Source organism: Antennarius striatus, chromosome 17 (genome assembly GCF_040054535.1).
Source record: "Antennarius striatus isolate MH-2024 chromosome 17, ASM4005453v1, whole genome shotgun sequence".
NCBI classification, from domain to species: Eukaryota; Metazoa; Chordata; class Actinopteri; order Lophiiformes; family Antennariidae; genus Antennarius; species Antennarius striatus.
In genome coordinates, this window is record NC_090792.1 from 19,837,273 (window position 1) to 19,852,696 (window position 15,424).

The following is a 15,424-nucleotide window of genomic DNA, read 5'->3' on the forward strand; positions in this document are numbered from 1 at the left end:
TGTCCCAGCATCAAACCCGAGTTTCCTCCTGGAAGGATGTTCCCCTCCACGGAACTGCTTCTGGAAACGAGGTTTAATTTCTGTAAACGGGTGGAATGCTCCTTTAAAGTGCTGTTTCTGTTATTCCCAGCGCTCACGTGTCAACTGGATTAGCTCCTCTTTAAGGACGCCATGTCAGCGCTTTGTTCCAACACGAAACTGAGCTCCAGAACAAAACCATGAAGAGTTCAAATCCATTCTGGAGCAGAAATGTTCATTCAGTAGAACCAGAGAACCCATCACCACCCGGCAGAACCACCAGAACCCAAAAGAACCAGAAAATAGATAGATAGCTGGTGCTCACACGGGTTTGAGACCCACCAGTCCCTTTTAAGTTCTTCATCTCCTGTAATCTAAAATTAGATTTTATCAAGTGGTCCATAATGAACTTGTGACCAGAACCAGAAGCTCAGAGAGGCTCCAGCAGAGATCAATCTGATTAACAGGATGTAGCTCCTTCAAGATCAATAGCCCATACATGTCCCAGCCAATCGCCCTCCTCCTCCTCTTCCTCCTTCAGACATCAGCGCTGCCTTTCATCCAGCTCGTTATGGAGGAGATTTTTGTCTTTGGCTAATAAAAAATAAATTAAAAAGCTGAATTAGAAATGAAAAGCAGGCGCGTCGGCCGGTGGAGTACCTGTTTCCAACCTGAGGGCCTCTGCTTTATTCATGAGGAGCTGCAGAGATGCTCGTCTGCCAGCAGCCGAACACGAAGGCCGGCGGTTTGTGTTCCAACGAGGAATGTCACGCATCCTGTCGCCGCCGATCCACATGCAAGTTTAAAAAGAAGGAGAAGAGGAGGAGGAGGAGGAGGAGGAAGGTGATGCCTTCATCGTGAGAACAACTGATTGAGCCAGTTTGAATGTTGCACGTTTTTTCTGCAACGCAGAAATCAGGTGTGATGTCATCAGACACAAGCTTTTAGTGATGACATTCAACTTGATTGTAATCAATATATTGGAAAAGTCCACTGATCGGTCCTCTATAACATCATGATCGATAATAGAAGCTCCACCCGAACGGGCCGTGACCTGCTGTAGGAAACGGTTGAGTTGGGATTGAATTTGGAGGCAAATCAGCGTTTTGTGTCAGGATTAGTCAGCCTCTGCCGCCCCCTGCAGGACAAACTATGAACTACAACAACTCCAAGACAACAATTTATTATAGTTATAATATTAAAAAATAAAGAAAAAAACCCACATCCATCTGACAACACGTGGTAAAGAACGAGATCCGGTCTCAGCTGATGATGTATCCATCCGCCAACAAGCGGCGGTGTCCTGAAACACGACTCATATCTCAAACAACTCGTATGTAGCGCAGCTCGCAACTCCATGTTAAGTGACATTAAAAGTAAAATGTTCCCGTTTGAATTTAATACAAAATGTTTGTGTTAACATCACTCTGTAGTGATGTTATTAAAAACGTACAAAGAGAATAAAATAATATCTGATTTAAGTAAAACCTATGCATCATCATCCTCCTTCTGGACTAAAATGGATATTCGTGTTGGTCTCTTATCAAACAAAAGACGTCAGACATGAAGATCTATTTCACTTGTTTTTATTTGTATTGTTTTCACAGAATGCACAACATTTACTGACAGCACCATTGTTGGGCGTTGCAGGATTCTTATCAGACACAAACAGTGAACACCCGTGAGAGAGAATCTAAACCCTATCCTGTGTAGGGAAACATGAGGACCGCGGCCTGCTTGGGGCCGAGCTGCAGGTGCTTCAGGTTCACGGTGGCGTCCACAGCGAGGAGGCTGCTGTTGGTGCTGGCGGCGACGACGGCCTGCTGAGGCAGCAGCTTGCTGCTCAGCCGCAGCACCGCCGCCTCCTCCGCCCAGTTGAAGGCAGCCACGTAACGCTTACTCTGATCCCACACCCGCAGGTACGCCAGGGACGAGGAGGAGTTGTGCAGCAGAAAGAAGTCGCCGAAGAGGAGGGAGCGCTCCTTCCCCCGGAGTTCACTCTGACTGCTGAAGAACTGACGGCAGGACAGACGCTCGGCTGCCTCCTGTGGACAGAGAGAAGGGTTCCTGCGCTTTAACGCTTTTTAAATCTAATAAGATGGAGTAAAAACATGCAGAATCTGACAGATTCGCACCTGCAGGGTTCCATTTGACTCCAAGTCCCAGAGCATCATGGGAAACGTAGTGCCCTTTAACAGAGATGAGGAAATATCAAAGATCAACCACGACAAGCTGAAGGCGGTTTGCTTTACAACGTTTTTGGCGCCTCCTAGTGGTTAAATCAAGATTGACAACGATGCTGAACTGTTTATTTTTAAAGCTGTCTTGGTGCATCTCATTTACAAATAAACAAACAAAGCAAAGCAAAATAAAAGCAAAAAATAAATAAATAAATAATCTTTCTGGGGGGGCTCCTCACCTCGTCCATCAGGCCAATCTCATCCCCATAATTGATGATGGGGGTTCCGGGTAGCGTCAGCAGCAGCAGCTGGTACAGTCTGACCAGATCGGGGCCCACCAGCGACGCCAGGTGACCCGCGTCACGGCCCCCCAGGCTCCAGGCCAGCGTGGTCTGGTTGTGTGACGAATACAACAGCTGGATGGTCTGAGCGTGCTCAGTGGCGTCAGGAGGGTGGCGGCGGAGGACCCTGGAGACGAGCAGGTCCACGCCGGAGTCAGAGAGCAGGGCGGACACCTCCTCGGCGTTATCTTGGTCCGTGACGCCGATCAGGACCCTGAAAACACGTCACATGGTTTAATGAACTAACCTCGTCTTTAGCTGATGGGCTAACAGCAGCAGTTTGGGTCCTGACCTCTTCTCCGTCCCGTTCTGGATGATGGCTCGGATGTCGGCCCACAGCGACGGCACCAAGGCGGCCACTTGATCCACGGCGGATAGCTGCACGCCGTCCACGCCTTCCTTCAGCCAGAACACCAGAGCAGACTGAGGAGGAACAGGTGAAGAAAAACGTTTTTATCAACCAATACACTTTACCTGCGTATGATTAATTATATTTAAGTTACATAAACAACGATGACGCAAAAGTCAGGAGAACACACGAGCTACGTCTTTACTCCACCAACAAAAACGAGATCCTGTCTCACTGATGTCGTATCCATCCGCCAACACGAGGTAAAGAACGAGATGCGGTCTCACTGATGTCGTATACATCCGCCAACACGCGGTAAAGAACGAGATGCGGTCTCACTGATGTCGTATCTCCTGAAGCGACGACTTGTATCCCAAAAGACTCGTATCTCGTATCTCGAGATTCTCCTGTACTTTTAAATTTCTTGTGTTTTTAGTTAATGACCAGTGGCCCTATTTTCTCGACCACAGGGGAACATAATGTCTGCTGGGTTTAGGGTTCACCTTCAGCCTCTCAGCGACATTGGTGATGCTGACGTTGGAGAACCAGGGTCCAGATGAGCCCTGATAGTTTGGGGTCAGATCCAGAACCACAGAAAGACCTGCAGAAACAGAGTCATGATGTCAAGACTGTTTAATCAATAATTACCCTAATGATTATACCTCCTGGTGATTATTAGCACCTACTCTTTCTGTGGGCGGCCCGGATTAAGTCCTTGAACTGTCCGGGGGTCCCGACCTCTGGGGAGATCTCCTCGAACCTCAGGCTGACGGCGTCGTCTGAAGGAGCAACGTGGATCGGCCCGACGACCAGGCCTTTGACCTTCAGCTCAGCCAGGCTGCTGACCTTCTGCTCCAGGGCTGAGGAGGACGGTAGCTTAGCTTAGTTTATCTTAGCTTATCTTAGCTTAGCACAAAGACCAGTTGCTCCATCTCTGGTTTTTTTTGTCCTTTTCCAACAAGTTTTGTGTTAAATTGATGGACAAATGCAAGAAAACATCAAAGCGTGCAGAAGAGGATCGGCTAAAGTTACGGCTCTTTTTATATCGTCCAATGAGAGCTGGCCGAGGTCACATGATCACCCATTTTGGATAAAACGCTGAGCTCAGACTAAAACTACGATGAAGAAGGAATAAAAAAACACAAACCAGCACTTCTCGGGTGAGTCACGCTCAGCGTGAGCGGAAACGACCCGAGACGGTTTCACTTCCTCTACATGTCAGCAGAGCACGTGTGTCACCGTGTGTCTGCACGACAACAATCTCCCAGCATGCTTTGTGCTCTCACCCTTCAGGTCGCGTCCGCCGGTGAAGGCCTGGACGCTCCCGATCTGGTACAGCGGGCCTTTGTTCCACCAGCTGATGGCGGGTAAATCTTTACACTGCGGCGCCCGCAGGATGATGAGGACGGCTCCGGCCAGCATCCCCAACCAGCCCAACCAGAAGACCACCAGTAAGGCCCAGCGGGTCCTCACCCAGCTGGGGGGGACGGGGCGGGGATGGGGGGCACAAACATAAGACATTACAATACTATTACATACATTATTATTATTATTATCATCTATGAAGGTTTTTGACGTCAGGTTTCATTCTGCAGCCATCAGCAAGAAAAACCTGCAGCAACGTCTCACTGCGCATGCGCAAAGCACCCCAGATGACATGTTTCATGCGATGGAGCGTCTCTAGGCGCGGCTGGGGGGCGGGGGGGGTGTTGGTTTGATTCTCCTCCATGCACGTGACGCACGTGCGTATCTATTATTATTGGTTATTAATTATTTTTATTTATTGATGCCATATCTGTTTAAATAAAGCATATGACGTCAGCGCTCCTCACCCGGGGGTCCCCGCCACCCTCAGCAGCTCCTCCTTGTTCAGCCCGTTATATTTGGTCTCCTCCTCATCCTCGGGGATCTTCAGCTTCACGGCGCCGTTCTTCTCCGCCTCCTCCCCGGTAGACGTCGCGTTCTCAGCCGGGTCTCCTCCTCCTCCTCCTCCTCCTCCGGTCATCGGTAGCTTCTCCTGCTCCTCCTGGTCCAGATCCGCCTCACTCACATCGGCCTCCGTCGCGTCTGTATCCGCGGGTACCGGAGCCGCGGCGACCGGAGCGGCGGCCGCTGCCGCCTCCGCCTCCCGCGGTTCAGCATCCTTCAGCTCCACCTGCTCGGGGTTCATACCGGCGGCGATCCGGTAATCAGTCAGAGGAACGAGAGACCGGGGTCACTGATCGGTAACGGGAGATGCGGTCGTGACGTCTGTCCGTCCGTCTGCGTCTCTGGCGGCTGCAGCAATGAGGCGTTCACGTGACGTCGGAAATATTGGTCAGAGTTGAATCAGCCTGAAGCGCTGAAGACTTTCATTGGTGGATAAAGTAACGGATGACCACGTGATCCATTTATATCTGTTTTACTATATTTAGAACAAAGAATGTTTGACATTCTTTGTTTTCCTTTGAATACGGTTTTTTATAAATCTGCCCTTCATTAGAAGGAAGATTTTTTATATTATAAAATGTCTGTAGGGGTTAAATTTTAAATACATTGAGCTGGGGGGGGGGGGGGGTTTCCACCAGTGTTTCCGTTTCTCCCAACAAACTTTCACACTTAAACTCAAACAACCCACTTCTAACTCCCAACGACTAAATGAAAACATCTTTGCACGCCACACGACTTCTTATGGCTAATTTATGTTAACTTTATAATAAACACATACAGTAATGATCACATTCATAGACGAGTAAAACACATTTCGATAGAAACCACTAACAACAAAATAAAAGTCAGAACATCAGAAGACACAACCGCTTATCATGATTCATTAATGTGCAGATAGACAGATGAGAACTGATCAAATCATTCAGAGATCGATCAAAAGTCCGACTTAGAATAACTTAAATGCAGAAGAAACCAGAACCTGTGGCGCCCCCTAGGTCCAGTGAGGTGAAACTGTTTACCTAGCGCACAAGTTGGGAACAAAATCTTGACTTATCCATCAAGAACCCAACCAGAAGTAAAAGTTCTACTTCTCAACCGTCACCCTGGGTGGAATAACTTCGCTGGTGTTGCCCATGACATCATCCTTTGTGCGCCTGTCAAGGGTTTTTCCGAGGCAGTGGTAGTGTTCGAACATTTTTGCGCAGATGTCACCAGCGTGACTGACGTCAGGTGTTGTTTCACACCGACAGGTGCAGCCGAGATGTTTTTATCTGCCCTTCCCAAACAAGCCCATCCATTGGAGGTTCTTCCCCTCATCAGATGGATTTCCTTGGTGATCAAACTTCCTGCCGCGGTCTAAAAGCTGTCAATTGGAGTGACCGGTTGAACACCCGATGATGTCATGTCTCTAGATTGAAATGGAACCTCGTGGAGTTGCGGTTGCGGCCGGAACTTTTTCCACGAAAAGCTCCCATACGGATTCGATGGATGAAATGGAGGAGCACCACCAGAAATGTTTTAGGGGGTGAGTCTAACTACAAATCAAATGTGTACGGAAAATAACAAGTGAAATTGATAAAACTCTCCGTCCTCAAGTCTGGACGTACCTAAAACGCCCTTGCTGATACCGCCGGGTATGTCGTTACCTACGCTACGAGGTGCTAGATCCTAACTTTGATTGACCGTGGGTCTACTTCCTGTTGTCGAGATTTCACCACCTTACATACAGGAAACGGTTACGTACGTTCTACCTGTGGTTGCATAGAAGGCAAGTAAATTTCCCACGATAGGCGGCACACCTCAAACTTGCCAAATAGGTAATGACTCTGTAGACCTTTTGTTAGCAGTCATGCATAAAATCAGACGATGGTTGGTCACAGAACGATGGAAAAGAAGGCCTGACTTATTATAAAGTAGTTGTTCACCCAAGAATCTGTGGCCTCCACTAATAAACCACCAGGAAATAAGAGCGTGGCCCAACCGACCACACGTTATGACTGCCCAACAATACATTTGAGGTAGGGAAAGAGTCGTCAGTGGTCTGTCCACCTTAAGACACTCCGCAGAACTTCTCGCTGAGGTCCCACAGCTTCCTGGAAGCGTCGTCGTCTCGGGCTTTGGCGGACACTTCCTCGACGGCGCAGCAAGAGTAGTAACTTCCACTCTGGCGTTCGATTCCCTCCTGCAGGGAGCAGTGAAGGGTCGTCTGAGCTCCGGCCTCCGTGTCCAGGAACAGCAGCCGGGCGATGGGCTCGATGAAAACCTTTTGCCACAGGCTGACGTGGCGAGACAGCTCGGTCCGGACGACGCCTATGGGTGGGACGGGAAGGTCAAAGCAATGTGAAAATCGTCACGACTGGACAGACTTGATAAACCCGATTAAACATTAGCATTGAGTGTCACCTGGGTGGACGCTGTAGCAGGTGACGTTGGATCCCCTCAGCCTCTTGGCGAGCTCGTGGATGAAGAGGACGTTGCACAGTTTGCTGTTACAGTAGGCATGGAAGAACTGCCAGCTGTAGCGGCCGGTGCCCAGATGTCCGGTCGCCTCCAGAGCCTGTGAACACAACAGACATTAGAACGGGATTACCTGTGATGACAGGACGGAGCACACCTGAATGGAAAGGCGTGGCCCAACATCACAGTGTCTGAGTCATGATGTCACTGGCGTCATTGAGTTGCAGTTTAGGAATGTTCTAAATAGAGAAAGAGCTTAAGAGATCCACTGAATGATGTCACAGGAAGGTAGGGCAAGGTTCACGTGAACCGAGAACGCAACCGGGTTTACGTCTGTGGTTACACAAAGAATTTAAGTTGTTGCGAAATCTTTGCACCGGCATCTGTGTTGCACCTTGAATGTTGGTGGAAGGATACAACATCAGTGAGACCGGATCTCCTTTACCACGTGGTGGTGGATGGATACAACATCAGTGAGACCGGATCTCGTTCTTTACCACGTGTTGGCGGATGGATACGACATCAGTGAGACCATATCTCGTTCTCGTTGGTGGAGTAAAGACGTAGCTCGTGTGTTCTCGTGACTTTTGCGTTTCTTTTCATTCTTTATCATTGTTTACGTAACTTATATGTAATCAATTATACACAGGTAAAGTCTGCATGTCTATTGGTTGATAAAGAGATATTTTATTTGGAACGGACTAAAATAAATTTTTATTTATTTTTTTATGGTTAAATGTTGTTTGGCCTTTGAACTCAGTCACGGAACGATTTAAACTTGTATCTCCAGGTTCTACTGTATAAATAACTATTAAAAGAGTAAAACAAATACAATACATTTATTCTGTGTTGTGTTCAGGTGCTGACTTTCAGCCCAGTCAGCAACCTTCAGCGCAGACGTGATTCAGGCAGCATTCCTAGATGTTGGGAACATCTGAACAAAGGAACCAGTTCACCTGTTGAGTGAGCCTGTTAACCCTTTATGTAACACAGGTGTCTGAGTCATGTCCAGAACACGGTTGTTCCTGAGAACAGGAAGTAGAAGCGTTACGACGCTCGTCTGTTATTTAAAGTGTCGAATTATCAGTTTTATAACCACAAAAAGCTAAATAAAATAAAAATACTCCCGTTCTTGTTGCAAATAACAAACATCTAGTTGTTTAAAGCGCTCACCTGGAAGTCGATGCTCCCCCAGCGGTGAGCCATGGAGGACAGGCTGACCACCCGGCCTCCCTTCCCCTCCTTCAGACGCTCCAACAGCAGGCAGGTCAACAGGAAGTGACCCAGGTGGTTCACCCCAAACTGGACGCCGAATCCGTCTTCTGTCCGCCCGTCCCCCACCAGACCTGCAGGACAGGAAGAGGCTAATGGGTAAAGAGTAACTGGGGCGCCAAGGCAACCGATGTAATCTCTTTGAAGTGGGGACCCTGAACTGGACTGGGCTGATTGTTCTTTCTTAATCAGAACCTCTAGGGGCCAAAAGAAATTCTCCGAGTGTCACGAGGCTTACCAGGTGTCCGAAACGCGTGACTAATGTTAACTGCAGACATTTTGGAATGCCAGGGACAGAATAGCTGGTTAGCATTACAGAATGTCTGCGTTCCACTCAGGGGAGCTGCTGGTGACGCAATACCAAACCTATGGGAGGAAACAACCATTAAAATGGTTTGAATCGTCAAGAAAAGCCCCTATGGAATTGTGCTTTTCACCATTTTTAGTGTGGGACAAGTTTTTTGGTCTTATGGAGATATCTTTTCCTGACTGTTTGTTCGTTTTGTGCCTGTGCTTGTGGTTTTGTTTACCTGCGTTGTTGATGAGCACATCCAGCCTGGACTCGGCTTTGAGAAACGCTTCGGCGAAGCTGCGGACCGAATTCAGGCTGGCCAGGTCCAGCTGCATGTACACAACTTCAGTACTTCCTGTTTCCTGAAACAAGATGACACCCAGGTGAAAAAGAAATTTATAGAACGACTGTCACACGCTGAGCATCATGGGAAATCATCATCAGAAGCTGTTTGCTTCGCTTTTTTGTTTCCGTCTGAATAAGAAGGTCAAGTTTGGATTGATTTTCTTTTTTTAATCTGGATCCAATTGATTGATTGGTTTTACAAAACAACAATATTATTTAAGCGGATTATAAAATTTATGCATGACTGCTAGATGACACCAAATTATTAAAAAGCAAACGCTCATAGGACGAATTATTCAAGTAGAATGTAGATTTTTAAAATATAAAATATTCAAAATATTTTTAAAAATATTTCCTAGTGTCTTATTTATTTGTAAATGTAATCAACTTCATTAAAGCCGCAGGAAATCGTTAGTCCTACATTAGTCATGTTAGTCATATTTATTTTAAGAAGATTCTTATTGATTCATTAATTTTTATTTATTTTAAGTTACTGATTTTTATTTATTTATTTATTCGGTGTGTGTTGTTTTCTGTTGTCTGCGTTAATTTCGGAGGCGTTAACGTGAATTTACACAACTGAAAACAATAGCAGGTTTGTATCTCAACGCTACGCACTGCGCATGCTCAAGGTGACGTCACACAAATTGAAACTGCAATGGTGGAAAAACTTCCCAGGTAAAAACCGAATTATGCAATCACTCCGTATCGATTTGGACACGTTGCACACAACCGGTCCCGTCCGAGTTTTTACCTGTTCTATGTCCAGGATCGCCGACTCCGCCTTGACGCGGTTCCGACACGCCAGGATGACGCGGGCCCCCTTCCGGGCCAGGTGTGTGGCCGTGGCTTTCCCGATCCCGGTGTTCCCTCCTGCAGCGACGATCAGCGCGTTTTAAAAAGTATTTCATTTCATTCAAACACACAAAGTACAAATTTAAAAATATAATTAAAACCCCATATTATAATAAACATTTTCATGCAACATTTCTTTGAATAAATATGTTTCAAAAATGTTAAATGCATCCATTTAAAGACGCTCCAATCAGGTGGAAAAACTGAGTAACTGATGAGGTGATGAATATTCTCAGTTATTTTATTTTACCCTGGTATTTTTAAGACCCTTCACCGCCACCTCTCCGGTTCCGGTGGGTCTACCGTTCGGTTCCGGTGGGTCAACCTCTCCTACCTGTGATCAGGACCGTCTTCCCGGCCATCGGTGCGTTTCCTTTACACCGGGACCTCCTGAAGATCGTCTGCGTGAGGAGGATGTATCCTCCGAGGAGCGCCACCACGAACACCAGCAGGTAGAACATCACGACTCGTCCTGGAACCTCTGACTGGCCCCGGAGCCGCGGGCCGCGGGCTTTATGCGCTCGGTGGGCCGCCCCACACCCGGTGCTACCGGTTCTCCACGTCCGACCGGATCGGCGGGCGACTCTTCACGCCAAGTGAAACACCTAAAAATATTTTTAGGTTTTAGTTTGGATTCCTGGAGAGCTGTGGAAACCCTTTTCATGGAATCGAGGGGTTTAAAACACAGGTTTTTATTTCTAAAGGGCTTCAACACAACGGACCGGTTCTGTGGTCGAACGGGATTCGAGTCAAACATGATTGATGATCTGTTTGACAGCTGGTTTCTAAAAATATAATCCATTCATCCATTTAATCTTAAAGAACAAAGACTGGAGAGAAAATGACGTCAGCGGGTTTATATATATATAATCCCCCCACCCCCCAGAAACTTCTCAGCAATGGTTTAAATAAACCCTGTTTTGTGTCTTTAAATCCTTTATTTACTTTTTATTTTTAGTTAATTTAAACGTAAAGAAAAGTCAATAATTATATAAAAATATTTTTCTTGCTTTGAATCTGTGAAGAACCTTCACTTTGTTCCACAATCCTACAGACCAGCAACAAGAAAAAGTGTTCAAATTCAAACATCCTGAGGTGAGGAAGAAAGAATGATTATAATGTATATTAATATTAATGATGAGATATAGACAGAAGACACTTAATTTACGTCAGTGTGTGTGTGTGTGTGTGTGTGTGTGTGTTGGGCGTGGCATCACACCTGAACTAAATAGGATTTTTGATGTTAATAACGCACAGAAACACGCATCGATCATCAAGAGTTGAGGCTGAACTACCAGCCAGAGAACATCAATAAACAAAAATAGATTGGATCAACAAATCGGACAACAGAAAGGAAACATCAGATTAACATAATAGAAGATGACACCGGATTATCTGGACGGGATTAACATTCAAGAGGAGAAGAGGAAGAGGAAGCCCTGGAGGGGAAGATGAAGGACAAGTAGACACAAGAATGAAGACAAGACAGGCCTTGTGGGGGGGGGGGTTCAATGGAAACACAGGAAGTACCAAAATGAAAGCGTAAACCTTTCAAAATAAAACAGCCGTGAATGGATTGGCTTGACAGCTGTAAAACAGTGAGGACAGGTGTTTATTCTGAATGGCTACAGTGCCATCTACTGGTCGGGATGTGAATGACATATTTTCTGTTATCTGATATTTTCAGGGCCTGTACACACACATCTATGCATGGTTTGATTTGAACTAACTACAGTGTGCTACTGATTTCCCTGCGGGGACTATAATCAGTATGTGTGTGTATATATATATAATATATAAAAACACAAAACAAAACAGACAAGCAACCAAATGAAAAACACCCACAACAACTTTTCCTTCTGCTTTGGGTTACAAAGAACCTAAAGACACAAAAATCTTGAAAACAGTGAATGCATTTTTATTTCATTTCTGACATTTTGTTGATCGCAGTAACAAATTCCTCCAATGAGGTGATGTTGGGTGTGACGTCATTGAACAGGCTGCAGAAGAGGCAAACGTTCATTAGGTTTGTTAGAACCTTCAGGCACCGTGGAAACCGTCCTCTGTGGCTTCATCTTCTTCCTCCATCAGCTCTTCCAGAAGTTGGGGTCCTGCGCCATCCTCCTCTGGAAGTTCTCGTACCAGCGGAGGACGCAGCTGGACGGGATGAAGGTCTCCGTGGGGTTGGGGGTCATCTGCGCCTGCGACACGGCGAAGGACGCGACGAAGTTGTACAGACTGTCCAGCATCTTCTGCGTGAACTGCAGGTAGGAGCCCACGGTGGACACGGCGGCGCTGGACACGGGGATCTGCTGGGCCAGCTGGTCCAGAGCCTCCACGGACACCCCGACCTGAGCGACCGAGGGCGACGCGGAGGAGGCCATCATGCCGAACGGGTGCGTCCCACCCACGCCCGCCTTGAGGCCGGAGATCTTGAAGATGGCACTGGGTTTGTCGTTGGAGATGAAGCCGAGCAGCTGCCACACCGGGCCGCTGGCCGGGTCCGGGAACGAGAAGTAGACCGCGGCGCCCATGCCAGCCGGGAACGGGACCGTCCCCAGCATGAACACCACCACGTGGTTCAGGCTCTCGTAGTCCGGCAGGTTGAAGACGAACTTGTCCGAGGCGACCTGCACCGCGTCGGTCTGCACCAACCTGCCGGCGACCAAACACCCGAACATCCCGGAGACACCGAGGCGTTAGCTCCGCAGTGGGTTAGCCTAGCCTAGCTTAGCTTAGCCTTCCAGCTGGTTCCAGCGTTCTGTCCGGTCCGAGTCACGGACGGACTGAGCGGGACTGGTTCAGCTTCTAAACCGCGGTGGAATGAACACTCCCGTGGGTGACATCGTTTAAAAAGAAGCTGTTCGTGCGGGAAAGAAACTTCCAGACTCGTCCGACATGTTTGTGTACACCCTCCGTGGATCGATTGCTCGACTATCGATCCAGTGTACTGGACTCTGCTGCTATCTTGTGTGGGATTGGTGCGTTCATGTGCTTGTCGTTAAGATAGATAGATCGATACTTTATTAATCCCGGAGGAAATTGGACATTTGTTAAGTTGATCAAATAAAAGTTGAATCATAGGGTAAAATAAATAAACGTTTTATCGATCTTGGTACGTGGGCAAAGCTTTTCATTTTCACGTCACATGAAAATTAGATGCCGCCATCCTATTGGTTGGAATGTCGTTCGATGTCTTGGTAATCGATTTTATGATGACAGAAACTCAACGTGGAGAGATCAGGCGTGGAAAAGAATTACATGCTCAAACTTCTGTTTGTTGTTTGGTAAATTTACTTTTATTTTTTAGAAGAATTGTTACATTAAAATAGGACCTCTACAAAAACAAACATCAATTCATGTATCGTTCTCAAATATACCAACAATATGCTATAGACCAACTATGATTACAAGTTTAAGACTTAAATACTATTTGGGATTAACGTGACCATGTAGAAAGTAGACTTTTAATTGGAAAAAAGTATGATAAATAATTAAAATAATCATTATAAACAAAAATAAAGTGATCAGGAAGCACGTCGGAGGCACCCAGCAGGAGGAGGAGGAGGAGGAGGAAAGGGATGACCAGGAGTCGTCATGCAGAAGCGGCGTCCTCTGTGTTGCAGTGGACGTCCTTCAACCGGAGAACCCGACCAGACAAACCCTCCACCTCTGCTACGTGAGCCAGTAGCTGGTTGAGACCGGTATTCTGCACCAGAGCCACAATTCAAATCAAATGATCTTTATTGACAGGGAAACTAGTATTTCCGGACAAAGTGTTCTGATTCTCTGCCTCCATGCAGACGTACGTTGCGCTGACAGTGATGTCATGTGACCTACCATCTGGGCGAGGCGGTCTCTGGCGGCGGGGCTGCAGCGAACCGAGTCCAGCTTCATCTCCAGAGTCTGAATGAAGTCCAGCAGCATCTTCATCACATCCACCACAAACCTGAAGGACGACAGCGAGTTAGAACCCAAACCAGGTCTGACTGCCGTCCAGGTGGATACAGGTGCTACCTGTGCAGGTGAGCCTGAACGGGGAGGTTGGTTCGACCCAGAGGTTTCATCAGTCGCTGCCTCAGACGGTTCTGCTCCTTCAGGACGTCCTGCAGGTGTCCACAGAACATCTGCAGCATCTGGAACCTCCGGGCTGCAGGACAGAGGGGACACGACGGATGAGGCTTGTTCTGGGTGGGTGAACCCACTCTGGTGCTGCAGCAGCTCAAACACTCACTGAGGTGGAATCTGTGTGTGACGTCAGCGCTTTGCTTCTCCAGCTTCAGCAGCTCCATCTGAAGCTGCAGCTGCAACGAAGACACGAAACCCTCAAACACCAAGTCTGAAGAGATCAGGAAAAGTAATATTTCTGAGGAAACCTCTAAATAATCTCTTAATTTTTCTTTAAAGAAAATTTTGTTAAATATTTCAAAAGCGCCGCCTCTTAAAAAATTAAAAAAGCTCCGCCTCTTCAGGCACCTGGTGAAACGGGAAGAAGTGTCAAGCTGAAGCGTACCTCGTCTACCTGACTCTGCGTTCTGATTCGTTGCTCAACCTCCTGCAGGTGAGAGGAGAAGGAGGGGCTTAGTCCAGAGGAGGTGGAGTCTATGTCCTCCTGGGGGCGGAGACAGAACAGTGTGAACATGTAGTCTGGTTCCCAGGACAGGAGTAATGTGACGTCACTACAGTGACATCACTATAACACAACTGATGAAGTGTCACCATGGCAACTTGCTAAATCTTGTTTTGATGAAGCCTGGAAGACATTTTTTTTTGGGGATCATTTTGGTTTTCATATTTTTTTTTTTTCAGGATTCCACTGATTGAATATTTGAAGACTATTAATGTTCTTGTTTTGGTACGTGATCACGTGAGCGTCTTCAGACAGTTTGAAATGGGACGTGACCGGTGGAGGTGCTGACCTGAGACCAAACCCCTCTGGAGACGCATCTGGACAACAAGCTGGCAGCTGGAGACACCGTGAACGTGGACAAACCCCACGGATCCATCTGGAACATCCAGAAGCATCCAATGATCAATCAGCTCCTCTGATCAATACAGATCAATACAACCCAAAGAGTATCTGAGTAATCCAAACGCCATTAGTCAGTTTATCAATACTTTTTACAACCCATCAAACTAATGGAGGAAATAAATATCGATTTATAATCAAATGATTCTTATTACACCGTTCAGACAGAAAACAACATACCGTCAACGTGCCAGGTTTCAGCGGTGGGTTTGAAGATCACTACCGGAAGACAACAACTTCAACTTCCCGCCCGGCAGCTCTTCTTCTTCTTCGTCATCTTCTTCTTGTGTAACGGCAGACTGCTGCCCCCTACTGGTAGCCTTTAGCGCTGCCTCACGTTTCTTCGACGTGTTATTC

General features: G+C 47.1%; 4 protein-coding genes across 4 annotated transcripts; all 4 read right to left on the reverse strand.

The window, feature by feature from the left end:
• Positions 1-1,587: 1,587 nt before the first annotated feature.
• On the reverse strand, positions 1,588-5,299 carry LOC137610963 (amino acid transporter heavy chain SLC3A2-like). The gene is made up of 8 exons (XM_068338894.1): positions 4,721-5,299; positions 4,175-4,365; positions 3,575-3,748; positions 3,392-3,489; positions 2,832-2,962; positions 2,438-2,753; positions 2,154-2,207; positions 1,588-2,063 (listed from the first exon to the last, which is right to left on the reverse strand). Exons 1-8 carry the CDS (start codon positions 5,056-5,058, stop codon positions 1,719-1,721), a joined length of 1,647 nt encoding a protein of 548 aa, XP_068194995.1. The 5' UTR covers positions 5,059-5,299; the 3' UTR covers positions 1,588-1,718.
• Positions 5,300-5,529: 230 nt separating this feature from the next.
• Positions 5,530-10,783, reverse strand: LOC137611426 (dehydrogenase/reductase SDR family member 13-like). Its single transcript, XM_068339619.1, has 6 exons — positions 10,373-10,783; positions 9,938-10,056; positions 9,077-9,200; positions 8,448-8,620; positions 7,221-7,374; positions 5,530-7,127 (listed from the first exon to the last, which is right to left on the reverse strand). The coding sequence occupies exons 1-6, from the start codon at positions 10,497-10,499 to the stop codon at positions 6,868-6,870; spliced, it is 957 nt and encodes a 318-aa protein (XP_068195720.1). The 5' UTR covers positions 10,500-10,783; the 3' UTR covers positions 5,530-6,867.
• A 1,150-nt stretch (positions 10,784-11,933) lies between these two features.
• hikeshi (heat shock protein nuclear import factor hikeshi) lies at positions 11,934-12,986 on the reverse strand. The gene has a single exon (XM_068339048.1). It carries the CDS (start codon positions 12,717-12,719, stop codon positions 12,126-12,128), a length of 594 nt encoding a protein of 197 aa, XP_068195149.1. The 5' UTR covers positions 12,720-12,986; the 3' UTR covers positions 11,934-12,125.
• Positions 12,987-13,361: 375 nt separating this feature from the next.
• LOC137611294 (HAUS augmin-like complex subunit 2) lies at positions 13,362-15,314 on the reverse strand. Its single transcript, XM_068339402.1, has 7 exons — positions 15,248-15,314; positions 14,958-15,044; positions 14,552-14,650; positions 14,273-14,342; positions 14,056-14,188; positions 13,879-13,987; positions 13,362-13,747 (listed from the first exon to the last, which is right to left on the reverse strand). Exons 2-7 carry the CDS (start codon positions 15,042-15,044, stop codon positions 13,634-13,636), a joined length of 612 nt encoding a protein of 203 aa, XP_068195503.1. The 5' UTR covers positions 15,248-15,314; the 3' UTR covers positions 13,362-13,633.
• Positions 15,315-15,424: the final 110 nt, after the last annotated feature.

Coding starts and splice junctions, on each gene's coding strand:
- LOC137610963 (XM_068338894.1), bottom strand. CDS start 5,058: ATGAACCCCGAGCAGGTGGAGCTGAAGGATGCTGAACCGCGGGAGGCG. Junction 3,749..4,174: donor CGGCGGACGCGACCTGAAGG/GTGAGAGCACAA, acceptor CGTCCTCCTCAG/CCCTGGAGCAGAAGGTCAGC. Junction 2,754..2,831: donor CAGAACGGGACGGAGAAGAG/GTCAGGACCCAA, acceptor ACGTGTTTTCAG/GGTCCTGATCGGCGTCACGG.
- hikeshi (XM_068339048.1), bottom strand. CDS start 12,719: ATGTTCGGGTGTTTGGTCGCCGGCAGGTTGGTGCAGACCGACGCGGTG.
- LOC137611294 (XM_068339402.1), bottom strand. CDS start 15,044: ATGGATCCGTGGGGTTTGTCCACGTTCACGGTGTCTCCAGCTGCCAGC. Junction 14,343..14,551: donor CGCAGAGTCAGGTAGACGAG/GTACGCTTCAGC, acceptor TCTTCGTTGCAG/CTGCAGCTTCAGATGGAGCT. Junction 13,748..13,878: donor GAGACCGCCTCGCCCAGATG/GTAGGTCACATG, acceptor GCTCTGGTGCAG/AATACCGGTCTCAACCAGCT.
- LOC137611426 (XM_068339619.1), bottom strand. CDS start 10,499: ATGTTCTACCTGCTGGTGTTCGTGGTGGCGCTCCTCGGAGGATACATC. Junction 10,057..10,372: donor GAAGACGGTCCTGATCACAG/GTAGGAGAGGTT, acceptor TCGTCGCTGCAG/GAGGGAACACCGGGATCGGG. Junction 8,621..9,076: donor TGTGCTCATCAACAACGCAG/GTAAACAAAACC, acceptor CCTGTCCTGCAG/GTCTGGTGGGGGACGGGCGG.